This window comes from Pipistrellus kuhlii, unplaced genomic scaffold (assembly GCF_014108245.1).
Source record: "Pipistrellus kuhlii isolate mPipKuh1 unplaced genomic scaffold, mPipKuh1.p scaffold_m20_p_2, whole genome shotgun sequence".
Taxonomy (NCBI): domain Eukaryota; kingdom Metazoa; phylum Chordata; class Mammalia; order Chiroptera; family Vespertilionidae; genus Pipistrellus; species Pipistrellus kuhlii.
Genome location: NW_023425515.1, coordinates 128,784,866 through 128,798,940, shown reverse-complemented (window position 1 = coordinate 128,798,940; position 14,075 = coordinate 128,784,866). Strand labels below are relative to the sequence as shown.

At 41.5% G+C, this 14,075-nt stretch overlaps 1 protein-coding gene across 1 annotated transcript in view; it reads left to right on the top strand.

Annotated features, from left to right (window-relative positions):
- Positions 1-12,199, top strand: part of CCDC18 (coiled-coil domain containing 18) — a 125,974-nt gene extending 113,775 nt beyond the window's left edge. The window contains exons 27-28 of the mRNA XM_036448023.2: positions 4,292-4,759; positions 12,055-12,199. Of these exons, the coding sequence (XP_036303916.1) occupies positions 4,292-4,759; positions 12,055-12,069 (483 nt within the window). The 3' untranslated portion in view covers positions 12,070-12,199. The remainder of the gene's footprint in view (positions 1-4,291; positions 4,760-12,054) is intronic.
- Positions 12,200-14,075: the final 1,876 nt, after the last annotated feature.

The following is a 14,075-nucleotide window of genomic DNA, read 5'->3' as shown; positions in this document are numbered from 1 at the left end:
TTCTAGCTCTCTATCTCTCTCCCTTCCTCTCTGTAAAAAATCAATAAAATTTATTTAAAAAGAAAAAAAAATAAAGTAAGTAAACATATAAAAGTGTATAAAGCATATGTTGCTGTAGGAATGGCAAACCTGTAGAAAATTTTTTCTTGTTTTTAAATCCTCACTTGAGGATATTTTTGCCATTGATTTTTTAAAGAGAATGGAACAAAGAGAGAAAGACAGAGAAAGCATCATGTCCTTAAGGAGGAATTGAAGCCAAAACACTTCAGTTTGCAGGCTGATGCTCTAACCATTTAGCAACCTTGCTGGGGCTAGAAAAAAATTATTTTGGAAAAATTTTTATGAAAGTTCATTTGATGACATGCCTGGAAGCAAGACCCCAACAGGCTGAGAAAAAATGCTTTTCAGAATGCCATTCTGCAGTTTTTACTTTACTTGAGTATATATGTCATTTTTTTCAAATAGCCTATTTCTATTTATTTACCCTGCTGATCATGGCAGTTTATTCTGGAATTTGGAATTAATATTAGTATTGATGCATAGAGATAAAAATTTTAATGTTAGTTCAAAACTGCCAATGTGTATGATTAACATGGTCAGTTTTTTAAGACCTTAAGAAAAGAATAATCTAATTATAGTTATAAAAATAAATCATTTTATAGCAAAATGAAAATTATTGAAAAGCCAAAAATTAATTAAATAATACCTTAGAGATATTTCTAGTTACTAAGCTAAGCATGTAAATCTCTTATATAATACTAGGGGCCCAGTGCATGAATTCGTGCACCCTGAAAAGAACTGTGGGCCGTGAGGCTGTGGTGGGCAAAGGAGCGGATCTTGGCCCACCCTCCGTGCCCCTGCCTGGCCCCTCCTGCCACAGCCCCCACTCCCTTATCTGGTGGCAGTCCCGCTCCTGCTGCCGCTGCGCCTGCGTGCTGATATCGCTGGCCCCATTCACACCTACTGACAGCACGGAGCTATTGGGGCTGACACCAGCAGTGGGTGCAAGTAGGGCTGGCGCCATCAGCAGGTGCAAGTGGCAGCTGCTGCCCCAATTGTCCCTCAGGAGCAGGAGCAGGAGGAGAAGCCCTTAGGGGCAATCGGGCCTGGCAGCCGCTGCTTGCACCTGCTGATGACGTTGAGCGATCAGGACCAGCGCCAGGCGATCAGGTGCAAGTGGAGGCTCCAGTGCCGGCAGCAGGTGTGAATGGGGCTGGCACAGGCAGTGGTTGCAAGCACCAGGTGGGACTGCTGCATGCCAGAGCAAAGTATTTTCAGTAACCACCAGAGGCTCACCTCGATGACAGCGACCAGTGCCCACCTTGGTCTTGCGCCCCCACTCACCTGCTCCACCATCCCACCACAGCCGACACCCACTGTGTTCTACACTCTGCTACCTGCTGCCGACGCCCACCATGTTCTGAACATACCTCCTTGTGGTCAGCACACATCATAGCAACCAGTTTTTCGGTTGTCCAGTTGTTCCGCCTTTAGTCTATTTGCATATTAGCCTTTTATTATATAGGATGCCCTGGTATTCACAATACTAGAAGAGAGCTGAATAGACATTTTAAAATTAAGTTTCAGTTGAACACTCTTCCTGGATTTTTTAAAGTATGTTTTTATTGATTTTTAGAGAGGAAAGGAGAAGGATAGAGATAGAAACATCAATGAGAAGCATTGATTGGCTGCCTCCTGCAAGCCCCCTATTGGGGATTGAGCCTACAACCCTGACTGGGAATCAAACTGGTGAACTCTTGTATTATGGGTTGATGTTCAACCATTGAGCCACACCAGCCGGGCTCTTTCTGCTTTTATGGAAACATTAATATATCTAATATTCTGAGGATTAATAACAGTTATACAAAATTATAAAACTTCATTGGGTAAAACTGACTAAAAATTGAAGATTCATTCTGCATTATGTATTCCTTATTACAGTAGTTATTTCTGCTCATTTATTAGATATTACCCATGAGATAAATACAATTAGATTGCACTTATTTATTATGCAGAAGTTCTTTAAATTCAACTACTTTAAAAATTTCCAAAATACTGGGTAAATATCAGCAATTCTAAAATTAACTGTACATATAGAGATCTTAGAACATGTACCATAATTAGCAAATATTACCAGTCATGTTTTTTCTTATTATTTTTTTGTTAATCCTCATATGAGGATATTTTTTCCATTGCTTTTCAGAGAGAGTGGTAGGGAGGGAGGAAGGGGGAGAGAGAGAGAAAAACATGGATGTGAGAGAGACACATTGACTGGTTCCCTTCAAACCCCAACCAGGGCTGGAGTGGAAACCTGCAAGCAAGGTACATGCCCTTGACTGGGAATTAAACCTGTGACCCTTTGGTGCGTAGGCCAACACTCTAAACACTTAGACACACAGACCAGGGCGAATTCCTTTATTTTCTGACACTACCTCTCAAAGTCAGTGTCAACTTGCTCATAGGAGAGAAAGAAGTAAGAAGAGTTAATAGAAGAGTAAAAGCTGGCATAACTGTAACAATTAGAAGTAGCTACCCCAGGTGGGGCTGGGAGAGTGGGGTGGGGGTGGGGTGCAAAACAGGATATATCTGTAATATTATCAACAATAAAAAATATATTTAAGAAAATAATATAAAAATTAAAAAATAAAGAAGTAGCCCTAAGTAAATGAAAGCAATTCCATTAGTAGCAGCATTAAATACAGAGAACAGAAAGAGAAAAGAAAAGATAAACAGTGTTTAACACAATCTTTCCATCTTCCTTTTTAAAAAAAAAAATACTTTATTGATTTCAGAGAGGAAAGAAGAGGGAGAGAGAGAGAAACATCAATGATGAGAGAGAATCATGGTGGATCAGCTGCCTCCTTGACATCCCTTACTAGGGATTGAGCCCGCAACCCAGGCATGTGCCCTTGACCGGAATTGAACCCGGAACCTTTCAATCCGCAGGCTGATGCTCTGTCCACTGAGCCAAACTGTCTAGGGCAAAAGTGCCTAGTTTTTGAGGGCAACTGGAGTGAGAGCAAAGCTAAAACCATTTTCTGAGAACCCTAACGGTATCATTATATTATGACACATTACAATAATGATTACAACAGGGACCTTCTTTAAGTCTTCAGAAAAAGTTGAATGATGGTCAATGTATTCAGTACGCTACATTTTATTATAAAAGTCAAGTGTCAAACTCTAACTTAAGTGGAATCCTACTTTTTGAGATACTGCATTTCTCAATTATGGCAGGATGCACACAAGAGGTTTTAAAACAAACAAACAAAAAAACTTCCCACATAGCCATATATGTATCAACTCTATAGCTATTGTACTTTATTAATTGTAATGATAAGAATATGCTATAAAAAATTTAGCACACCAGCCACTTACAAAGTTTTTCTAGATGAAGTAGTATAAAGATATCAAAGAACTCATATATATACATTTTGTAAAGCACACTGTGATAATGACAGTTATAAGCACAGTATTTTTTAGAAAAAATAGAAAGTATCAAATTAAAAATAGCTGATTTAGAAATTTATCTCTTATGGATACCCATAAGAAAAAGAATGTATTTGAACAGAAGACTACTGCACATATAATTTAAGTTTTAAAACGAAAATGTATTTTCTTCACTGTCTTTAGGTTTTATGATTTCTCAAAGTATGCAACCTCATTCTTAGGATCCCAAAATTGGGTCAGAAGACCCAAATGTAGGACATGGAAAAATAATAGAAATGAAAAATTTATTTAATAAGGATTCATTTATCAAATATTAGTAATCATTTTCTCAAAGGTTTTTCTCTGAAAGTTTTCTACCATAATAAAGCTTTCTTATAATGAGGATATATAAAGCAGAATAGCTAATATACATTTATTTCCTATTAGAAATTCTGAAGGGAGTATGGTTTTTGTTTTATATATATATATATATATATATATATATATATATATATATATATATGATGAACAAAAGATTGTGTCTTTACACTTTTGCGGAGAAATTTTTAGATGAAGATTTTAGTCTTGACTAGAGAATGATATTGTCATTAACACTAAGCAGAAAAAAATTATTTAAGGAAAATCTAGTTTTTATGGAATTCCTTAGTGTAGTTTAAGCATATTTCAAGTGAACTTAATGTAAATGTCCAAAAGGGTTGAAACAGAGCTGGGGAAACCCTGTTAAGTTGTTATAAAAGGGATTTTTATACTGAGATGAAGATTTACTTAGATGACTTCTAAGAGTCTGTGATTTTATTTAACAAAGGGTATTGAGCACCTCCTATGTACAATATTTCAATAGGAATCAGAGTTAACCAGATTACAAGCCAAAATTTCTGGAAATGAAAAGTCAGAAGATATCAAGTTTCGGCCAGCCTCCTTCACATCTCCAGTAGGAAATATGCCTGGCATTCAAGATCCAGATTCTACTAAACATGCTCACACAACTTTTCTCAAGTGTAGAAAACTACGTCGCTCCATTAGTGCCAGTGACCTTAGTTTCAACACTCATAGTGATGAAGATATTTCTGCAGAATTACTACAGGACTTAAAAAAGATGCAATTAGGGCAACCTTCAACATTAGAAGAAAGCCAGAAGGATCTGACTTACACCCAGTCTGACTCATTTAAAACTCTCACATATGACCTAGAAGATGACAGTTCTGAAAATAACGACTTCAATACTCTCAGTGGAATGCTAAGATACATAAACAAAGAAGTGAGACTATTTAAAAAGTCTTCAATGCAAACAGGTGCTGGTTTAACTCAGGTATGTATCTTATACATTAGAAATTATAATGATTTGTCTCCATTGAATATCGTTTTATTACTTGTAAAAAATCTATATTTTTAAATGAAGCATGCCATTAGATGATGTACACAAATATTGAAAGTACAAAAAATTCACTATAAGTTTGGAATACTTTTACAACTGAAAAGTAGAGTTAAAAATTCCGCTTTGAAAAGTAATTTTTTAAAAATAGCCTATATATGTTTTTAAATAAATCTTTATTGTTCAGATTATTACAGCTGTTCCTCTTTATTCCCCTCTTAGCTCCCCTCCACCTGGTTCCCACCCCACCTCATACCCTTACTCACCCTCTCCCCGTCCTCGTCCATAGGTGTAAGATTTTTATCCCATCTCTTCCCACACACACCCCTGCAATCCCTGAGAATTGTAATTGTCAGTCCACTTTCTTTCTATGCCCCTGATTCTATTATATTCACCAGTTTATACTGTTCATCAGATTTTTTATTCACTTGATTTTTAGATTCATTTGTTGATAGATATGTATTTGTTGTCACTTTGTTGTTCATAATTTTTATCTTTACCTTTTTCTTCTTCTTCCTCTTCTTAAAGAATACGCTTCAGCATTTCATATAATACTGGTTTGGTGATAATGAATTCCTTTATATTTTTCTTGTCTGTGAAGCTCTTTATCTGACCTTCAATTCTGCATGATAGCTTTGTTGGGTAGAGTAATCTTAGTTGTAGGTTCTTGCTATTCATCACTTTGAATATTTCCTGCCACTCCATTCTGTCCTGCATAGTTTCTGTTAAGAAATCAGCTGATAGTCGTATAGGTACTCCCTTCTAGGTAACTGTTTTTCTCTTGCTGCTTGTAAGATTTCTCTTTGTCTTTTGCCCTTAGCATTTTAATTATGATGTGTCTTGGTATGGTCCTCTTTGGATTCCTCTTATTTGGGGTACTCTGTGCTTCCTGGAGTTGTAAGTCTGTTTCTTTCACCAAGTAGGAGAAATTTTCCATCATTATTTCTTCAAATAGGCTTTCAATATCTTGCTCCCTCTCTTCCTTTGGCACCCCCATAAGTCGGATGTTGTACACTTGAAGTTGTCCCAGAGGCTCCTTACACTATCTTCATATTTTTGGATTATTTTATCTTTTGCTTTTCTGGTTGGGTGTGTTTTTTTTTTGTTTTGTTTTGTTTGTTTGTTTTTTTGTTTTTGGGGGTTTTTTGCTTCCTTGTTTTTAAAATCTTCAACTTGATTCTTGGGATCCTCTGGTCTACTGTTGAATTTCTGTATATTATTATTTATTTATTTCAGTCAGTGTGTGCTTAATTTCTGACTTGTCCTTTACCTTTTCTCTCTCTCTCTCCTTTTTTTTTTTTGCATTTTCCCTAAGATCCTTGAAGGTCTCACTAAGTTCCTCAGAGGTTTCTAGAAGATTCTTGAGTAACCTTATAACTGTGGTTTTGAACTCTATATCCAATATTTTGTTTTCTTCCATTTCTTTCATTTGTGAAATGTTTCTTCGTCTCTGCATTTTAGTTGCTTCCCTGTGTTGATAGAGTGGCCTTGTGTAGTAGATGTCCTATAGGGCCCAGTAACTCAGCCTCCCCAGTCATCTGAGGTGGATGTTCTTGCATCCCTTGTGGGCTGTTTGCACAGTCTTGTCATAGTTGAGCCTTGATTGCTGTTGGTATCACTGGGAGGAATTAACCGCCAGGCCAATTGGCTGTGAGGACCAGCTGTGTCTACAATGGAAGAGCTGTTGCATAGGAAACACCCTTATGGGGCAGGACTTGCTTCAGTAGGGCTTTGGTGCTCACTGAGTCTGCCCCTTGAGTGTGTAACTTATGGATATGAAGAGTTACAATTCAGTATGGTCTCACTCCAACCACTGGGTACACTGGCTCTTGGATCTCTAAGGAGGTGCAAGGTCAGCCACTGGCTGGGGCCACCCAGCAGGAACTACTGAGACATCCGCAGATCCCTCCTTTTTGTATGAGGGTTGGAAGTGCCCTGAGGAGGCCCAGCTGTGACACAAGGCTGGCCAGGCTTTGGGCCTTCTTTTGGAAGCTCTGGGGCTCTCTGACCCAGCTGCAGTTTGTTTTTTGCATATGAAAGGACAGGCCGTTCATTTGCAAAAGCCAATGCCCACAGCTTGGGTGGGGATGTAAATTGGGTAGGGTGGGATCTCTGGGAATCACCAGGGTGGAGAAAACAGCAATGGCTGCCAGTTAGCCCTGAACCAGAAGTCTCCGGTTCTCCACATCCCGTGCCCCCGTGCAGGAGCAATGATCGCTGCAAGCCCCTCTAAGAGAAAGCCGCCCTCGCGTTCCTGTCCTCATGCTGGACAGTCCAGTTTCTCTCCGTATGTGCCTGGGTCCCCCAGAGTCTCACCTGGAACTGGAGTTCAGAGCAAGTGGGAGCTTGTATCTCCCTCCTGATTGAAAGAACAGCACATCCAGGTGCCAGCACTTTCCCCACCTCCACAGTGCAGTTTCTTCACCTCTCTAATTGCAGCAATCATTGACTTTCTTTCTTTCTTTTTTTTAAATATATTTTATTGATTTTTTTTACAGAGAGGAAGGAGAGAGGGATAGAGAGTTAGAAACATTGATGAGAGAGAGACATCGATCAGCTGCCTCTTGCACACCCCCTACTGGGGATGTGCCCGCAACCAAGGTACATGCCCTTGAATGGAATCTTACCTGGGACCTTTCAGTCTGCAGGCTGATGCTCTATCCACTGAGCCAAACCGGTTTCGGCTTCATTGACTATCTTCATGTAGCCTTTGGACTTTCTTATCATGCCCCTGTAATGCCCAGACTTCGTGATCCCCAAGGACCACCAGGGAGCCAAGTCCGATGCAATAAGCAAGAGAGCCTTCACCATGCTAGCATGTGCTCCCCCACTCATGCCGGCAGCATGGCGGAAGAGAGCGAATCTCTTCCGGTCCAGGGGTTTTGAGGGCTAGGGATAACTCCGCCCTATGGGGTGGAGTTGGGAGCTCATCCTCGCCCCGCCCTGCCCTTTCATTCCCCCCTTGTCTAATGTGCCTAGTCAAATCATTGACTCAGCAGCCTACTTCCTTTCAGCATAAACAACAAATACAGTTATCAAGACCCTTAGTACCACAGTTCCCATTAGTATTGTCCTCACTGAAGTCCAGTTCCCCTCCTGCAGGCACCAGTTCTCCTCCTGGCCTGTAGTTGCCAGGATTCAGGCCACGCAGGAGCTGGGAGTCATGTAGTCAGGTCTGGGTGCCATCTACTTCAACAGCAGTGGGCGTGCTCAGGATAAAGTGCAGCATCCCTTTGAATCCTTGGGCAGCAGATTTCTTTACCCACATTGAGTTCCGGGGCTACAGGGTCTGCGGTGGGCACTGGCAGTGCATCTGGAACAAGCAAACTGCAGAGCCTGTGAGGACTTGAGCAAGGAAATGGTTACCATACATGATCCCCTCCCAAAAAGGGGAAACTTGTCCCAATAAGGGGTACACCTGGCCCTCAAGAGGGCAAAGGACAGGGGTTGGTCCAGTTTTCACCGATTTTAAGACACATTTAGTTAAACCCCCTTCCTCCCGAGTCGCACCTACCTGTCCTAAGGCTAGAGCTATACTCTGAGATACCTTAGCTACCAAGGTGGGGCTGTTATCTGATAGTGGGGTATACTTCAACCTAATCTGAAGTGTCTATAAAAACTAGACCCTAATGCTGGTGGTTTAATCTCTGAAATCCACTTACCAATGCTCTCCTGGGGAGGTTCCCTGGGACCTGAATTCCCAGGGGGGATCCCCTTACCTTGCTTAGCATTTACCTGTGCACAGACAGTACTTCTAGCAACTCTGCCTCACAGAAGTTCAGAAGTCTTGGTGACACTTAACCTGGTGTCACCGGGCAACTCTGACCTAGAGCCTCTGGGACCAACAGTCTTGTCATCTGGAGGGTCCATCAACCATCTGGTCCTTCAGTGGCTTGCTTCTGGTCAGCCAATTCCTTCTGGCTGCAGTTGGTAACCCTCTTTTCTTTGTGGATGGCACAGTGTCTCTATCAAAGGGCCTGGATTAAAGCCAAAAGTTCTGGAACTGTGCCCAAATGGTGTGGTCCAAGGTGACTACCACTGCCCCTGCATATCAGGTCCCATCCTGAACATAACTGCTCCCATCCGTGAACAGTACCTTGTCGTCTGTTACCTCTGTGCAGTCATGAATGGGTTCCATCATCATCATCTGGAAGCAGGCTGGCAGGGTTGATGGCCAGAGTTTTCTGAATCTGGACACAGGGCTGGTCCAGGAGAAAAGCCTGGCCCATCCAGGTTAGCTCCTGGTCCAGAGTCCACTTATCTGCCTCCTTCACCAACAATGCTGTGGCTGCCACAGGGTCCAGTCTCTTAGACAGATAGGCAACAGGTCTCTTCCAGGGACCTAGAGTCTGAGTGAGAACCCCTTTGGCAATGTCTCTTACCTCACTCACGTAGGGGTGGAAGGGCTCCGCGTCGTCCGGCAAGGCTAGGACAGCTGCTGAGATGAGAGCCTTCTTTAGCTCCTCAAAGATCCGTTGTTCCACTTTGGACCAGTTCAACAGCTGCATTCCCCCAGTATGTGTTCCTTCCGAGGACCACAGTCCTTCTTGATGTCCAAGGAAAACAGGCAGTTTGTCCGGTGGCTTCCTGGGCTGATGTACGGGTCCTATTGGCTCTCTCAAGACTAAATAGGGTGCCCCCATGCCCATCAGGAAACTAACAGGATTGCCTCTCCTAGCTAACCTGTCAGGACATACTTTTTATAATTTTTATAAAAATCTTATCTTTCAAAAATACATAACCATGCCTCAAATTTTAAAGGCAAGGGAGGAGGGAGCAGGTCCAGTACCTGTTCCCAGGCCTCCAGCCGTTTAAAATTTAAAATGCCACATTTTTCCTACAGATACAGATCTATCTGCATTTCTAAACCCCTCTACTCCCCACTGCAGAACATCGGTGAAAATTGTCCAAGCAGTCACAGGGGGTTAAATCATATAAATAATTGTTTTCACATTGTTTTAACACAATTCTAAATAAATTATAAACCTTTGTGATGAAGTCTACTTAAATCTATAAAGTAGATACACATGACTGAAAACAAAAATGATTCCCAAAGTTTAAACAAAATACAAGATGCAGGTACAAGCCCAAATCCAACAATGGCATATGAGAAAAGCAAAACAAAACAAATCAAATATAAAAGTTTCATATGTTATATTAAATATTACTTTAGAAAAACTGACTTAAAAAAATACTGCATCACTGACTTAAAATAATTTTTTTAAGTGTAAGCATTACATACTTTTTCATCTGACAAATGAGAATAAATCAATCCTTGAGATCTTTGATCATTATTGCTTATTCTTAACATATATAATACAGTTTAGCCTGCCATATTCTAGGCATCTAGTTACTGCAATTAACTTTTCCTAAATCAACTTATAACTTTTAAAGCTGGCAAGTCAAATAAATTTGGCATTTCTTAGATTAATAACATTACATTTCTAACACATCCTGCTTATTTAGGGTAAAGTTTCAGCAACAGATCTAATCATACAATATTTTCAGATCTAAAAATTTTTTTCTGAAGTTCAAACAAAGCTCTGAATAATCTCTTTGTAGGAGAGCTAATAGTCTTGTGCTCTCCGGCCTCCCCTAGACCTCTTCACACCAGAGGCAGTTTACTAGGATTTAAGACAATGTCAGAAAATCATAGGTCAATCACAATTCATACTTAAGTAGCTATATGACTCTGCTTAGCTGATACCAATGACAAGGAAGACTAACCATTGTGGGCTGCTTCACCACCAATCACCTGCCACTCCTGAAGCTGGAAGCAGCATTCAAATGCAAATGAACACATTCTTTACCTAAAGACTCCTGGCCATTCAGGGCCATTCACCACCATTCACGTAAACTTGTTACCATTACCATCTAGTTTCCATGAGGCGGGGAATTTCAAAAGCTACTTACAATGACTTGGGAAACCAGTTTTAATTTATCTCCACCACTTTTAAAACTTATTCTGTACCCAGAAAAGTGTTTTTAAGCACAGCCCAAAACTATGCGCACTCGTTTTGAACTGGCCTTTTCTCTTTACTGAGCACAGAGATTTGCCCTTGAGCTCTTCTCCATTACCGGATGTTGCCACGCCAGATGCCTTCACCCGGCCCAGGCCCCTCGGGCCCAGGCCCCCTGAGTGAGGCTGCTTCGGCTGCAGCCCCAGCCATGCTACTCAGGCGGCCCCGAGGAGAAAGCGCAGGTCGCCCCAGCGGCTTCCCGGCTCCGCCTCCCCTTCCCCAGGCAGCCAGCAAATTAGCCCAGGTGCCTGCTCCCCGAGCAAGGCCACCACTGCCCAGCCGCGCTCCAACGCGCAGACTGAGCCCCGTGGGAGCCCCCCTCCGACCCAACGCCGCCAGGGGGCCCCCGCACCGCCACGCCGGCCACACTTCGCTGACTCCATCCCGGGGCGCCATGCCGCCCACAGATACCAAACTCAGACCTGGGAAAGGCTCACTTTCCGCAGGTGAGGCAACGGCTCACGCCATTCCTCTCCCCATATGAGGGTCCCTCTAGGGCCCTCCAGGGAGGTCAGAACGTCTTCTGATCCTCCTGCCCGTGGCCTTCATGGTGCGTCCACCAGGCGTCTTCGGGCACCAATTCCATGAGGGGTTTTACGTCCCTCCAGAGCGCGCACACACCTACCGCGGCCAGTCAGACTCTCCGGATCGGGTTTTCCCTAATGGTCCCGGGGATCCCGGACGAATTCCCCCATCTGTAATGCCCAGACTTCGTGATCCCCAAGGACCACCAGGGAGCCAAGTCCGATGCAATAAGCAAGAGAGCCTTCACCATGCTAGCATGTGCTCCCCCACTCATGCCGGCAGCATGGCGGAAGAGAGCGAATCTCTTCCGGTCCAGGGGTTTTGAGGGCTAGGGATAACTCCGCCCTATGGGGTGGAGTTGGGAGCTCATCCTCGCCCCGCCCTGCCCTTTCAGCCCCCATTTGAACTATGTGACACCAGTGGCTAATTATCTTATTTTTATTATGTCCCCATTTTTGTGTTTTAAATCAGTTTAGTTTAACCTTGTACTCCTTCCCCAACCTTAACCAAAATTATTTGCTTTACATCCATGTGATCCATTATTGACTTGTTCTTATGCATTTTTTCAATTAACTTAGTATTCCCAGTCTTGCTTTAAATTACATTCCTAATTGTTTTAGTGGATTTTTAATGCTAAATCAATATAAGAATATGTCAATATTAATGTATTAATTTGTATTATTCCAGGGAGAAATTTTATAATGAAAAGAAGATGTTGGTGTGATGAAAAAATTCGATGTATGGTACAGTGCTGTTTCCTTATTGTATGTAGCTCATACTTCATAGAAGCTGTTATTTTATTGCTTTTGAATAAATTTTATATTTCAATATTTTTAAAGAAACTTCTTTCTTGTCAAAACTCTCATCGATATTTCTAACTCCCTAACCCTCTTTCTTCCTCTCTGTGAAAAATCAATAAAATCTATATTTTTTTAAAAAAAGTCTTTCTTTTAAAGCTTACTTACATTTTTTGTGAAAATTATTTCATTATTTTTGGCTTAAATTTTCTACTTTGTTTTTGTTTTTTATGTAAAAACTAGAGGCCAGGTGCATGAAATTCGTGCATGGGTAGGGTCCCTATCTGTGGGTAAATTTGTGCAGGGCCGATCTGTGGGGCAACTGGCAGGGCGATTGGAGGTGGGGTGGTCCCCCACTGGCACCACCTTGGCCAGCCTGGTGCCACCTGCTAGCTGGCCCTGCCCCCCGCTGGTGCCCTTTGCCTCCCTCTGTGGGGCAACTAGGAGGGCAGTCAGAGGGGCCCCCCGCTGGCATCCACCTTGGCTGGCCTAAGGCCTGCGGGCTGGGAAAAGCTCCTGCGTTGAGCGTCTACCCCCTGGTGGTCAGTGTACATCATAGCCACTAGTTGTTCCACTGGTTGTTCTGCGTTTTGGTCAATTTGCATATTAGGCTTTTATTATATAGGATTATTGTTAAAATGCACAAGTACATTGAGTCATTTATATTTTTAAAATCAGACTACCTTAGTATTATTTATATTTCAAGTAATGTTTTATTTTTAAAATAAATATTATGAGCCGAGACCGGTTTGGCTCAATGGATAGAACGTTGGCTTGGGGACTGAGGGGACCCGGGTTCAATTCCGGTCAAGGGCATGTACCTTGGTTGCAGGCATATCCCCAGTAGGGGGTGTGCAGGAGGCAGCTGATCGATGACTCTCTCTCATCGATGTTTCTAACTCTCTGTCTCTCTCCCTTATTCTCTGTACAAAATCAATAAAATATATTTTTAAAATAAATAAATAAATAAATAAATATTATGAATTTAAAAGTCATTCTGCCACAGGTTAGTAATAGTGATAATAATGGCAGTCTTCTGTTGAGTGTTTGCCATTTTTCAGGCACTATTCTAGCAGTTTATATTTGTTAACTTATTTAATCCATATGATAATCATGTAGATACTATTATTATTCCTGTTTTACAGGTGGAATTATTTAACATAATGACACAAGTATGTGTTACAAAGAAATTGGTATGTTGTAAGCATATATCACTTGGATTAGTGACTCTATTTACACAAATTAACTTTTTGGTAGAATAAAAATAATTCAGCAAAATTAAGACATTTATTATTCTTTTAAATTTAATAAATCTTTATTGTTCAGATTATTGCAATTGTTTCTCCTTTTCCCCCCTATAGCTCCCCTCCACCCAGTTCCCAACCTACCCTCTGCCCTTACCTCCCCCCCACTGACCTCATCCATAGGGGTATGATTTTTTTCCAGTCTCTTCCTGTACCCCTGGCACAGACACCTCTTCCCCCCTGAGAATTATCAATCCACTCCCATTCTATGCCCCTGATTCTATTATATTTTTAAAGAATACCTTTTAGCATTTCATATAATACTGATTTGGTGGTAATGAACTCCTTTAGCTTTTTCTTATCTGTGAAACTCTGTATCTGGCCTTCAATTAAGAATGATAACTTTGCTGGGTAGAGTAATCTTGGTTGTATGTTCTTGCTGTTCATCACTTTGAATATTTCTCGCCACTCTAGTCTGGCCTGCATAGTTTCTGTTGAGAAATCAGCTGATAATCATATGGGTGCTCCCTTATAGCTGTTTTTCTCTTGCTGCTTGTAAGATTTTCTCTTTGTCTTTTGCCCTTGGCATTTTAATTATAATGTGTCTTGGTGTGGTCCTCTTTGGATTCTTTTTGTTTGGGGTTCTGTGCACTTCCTGGAATTGTAA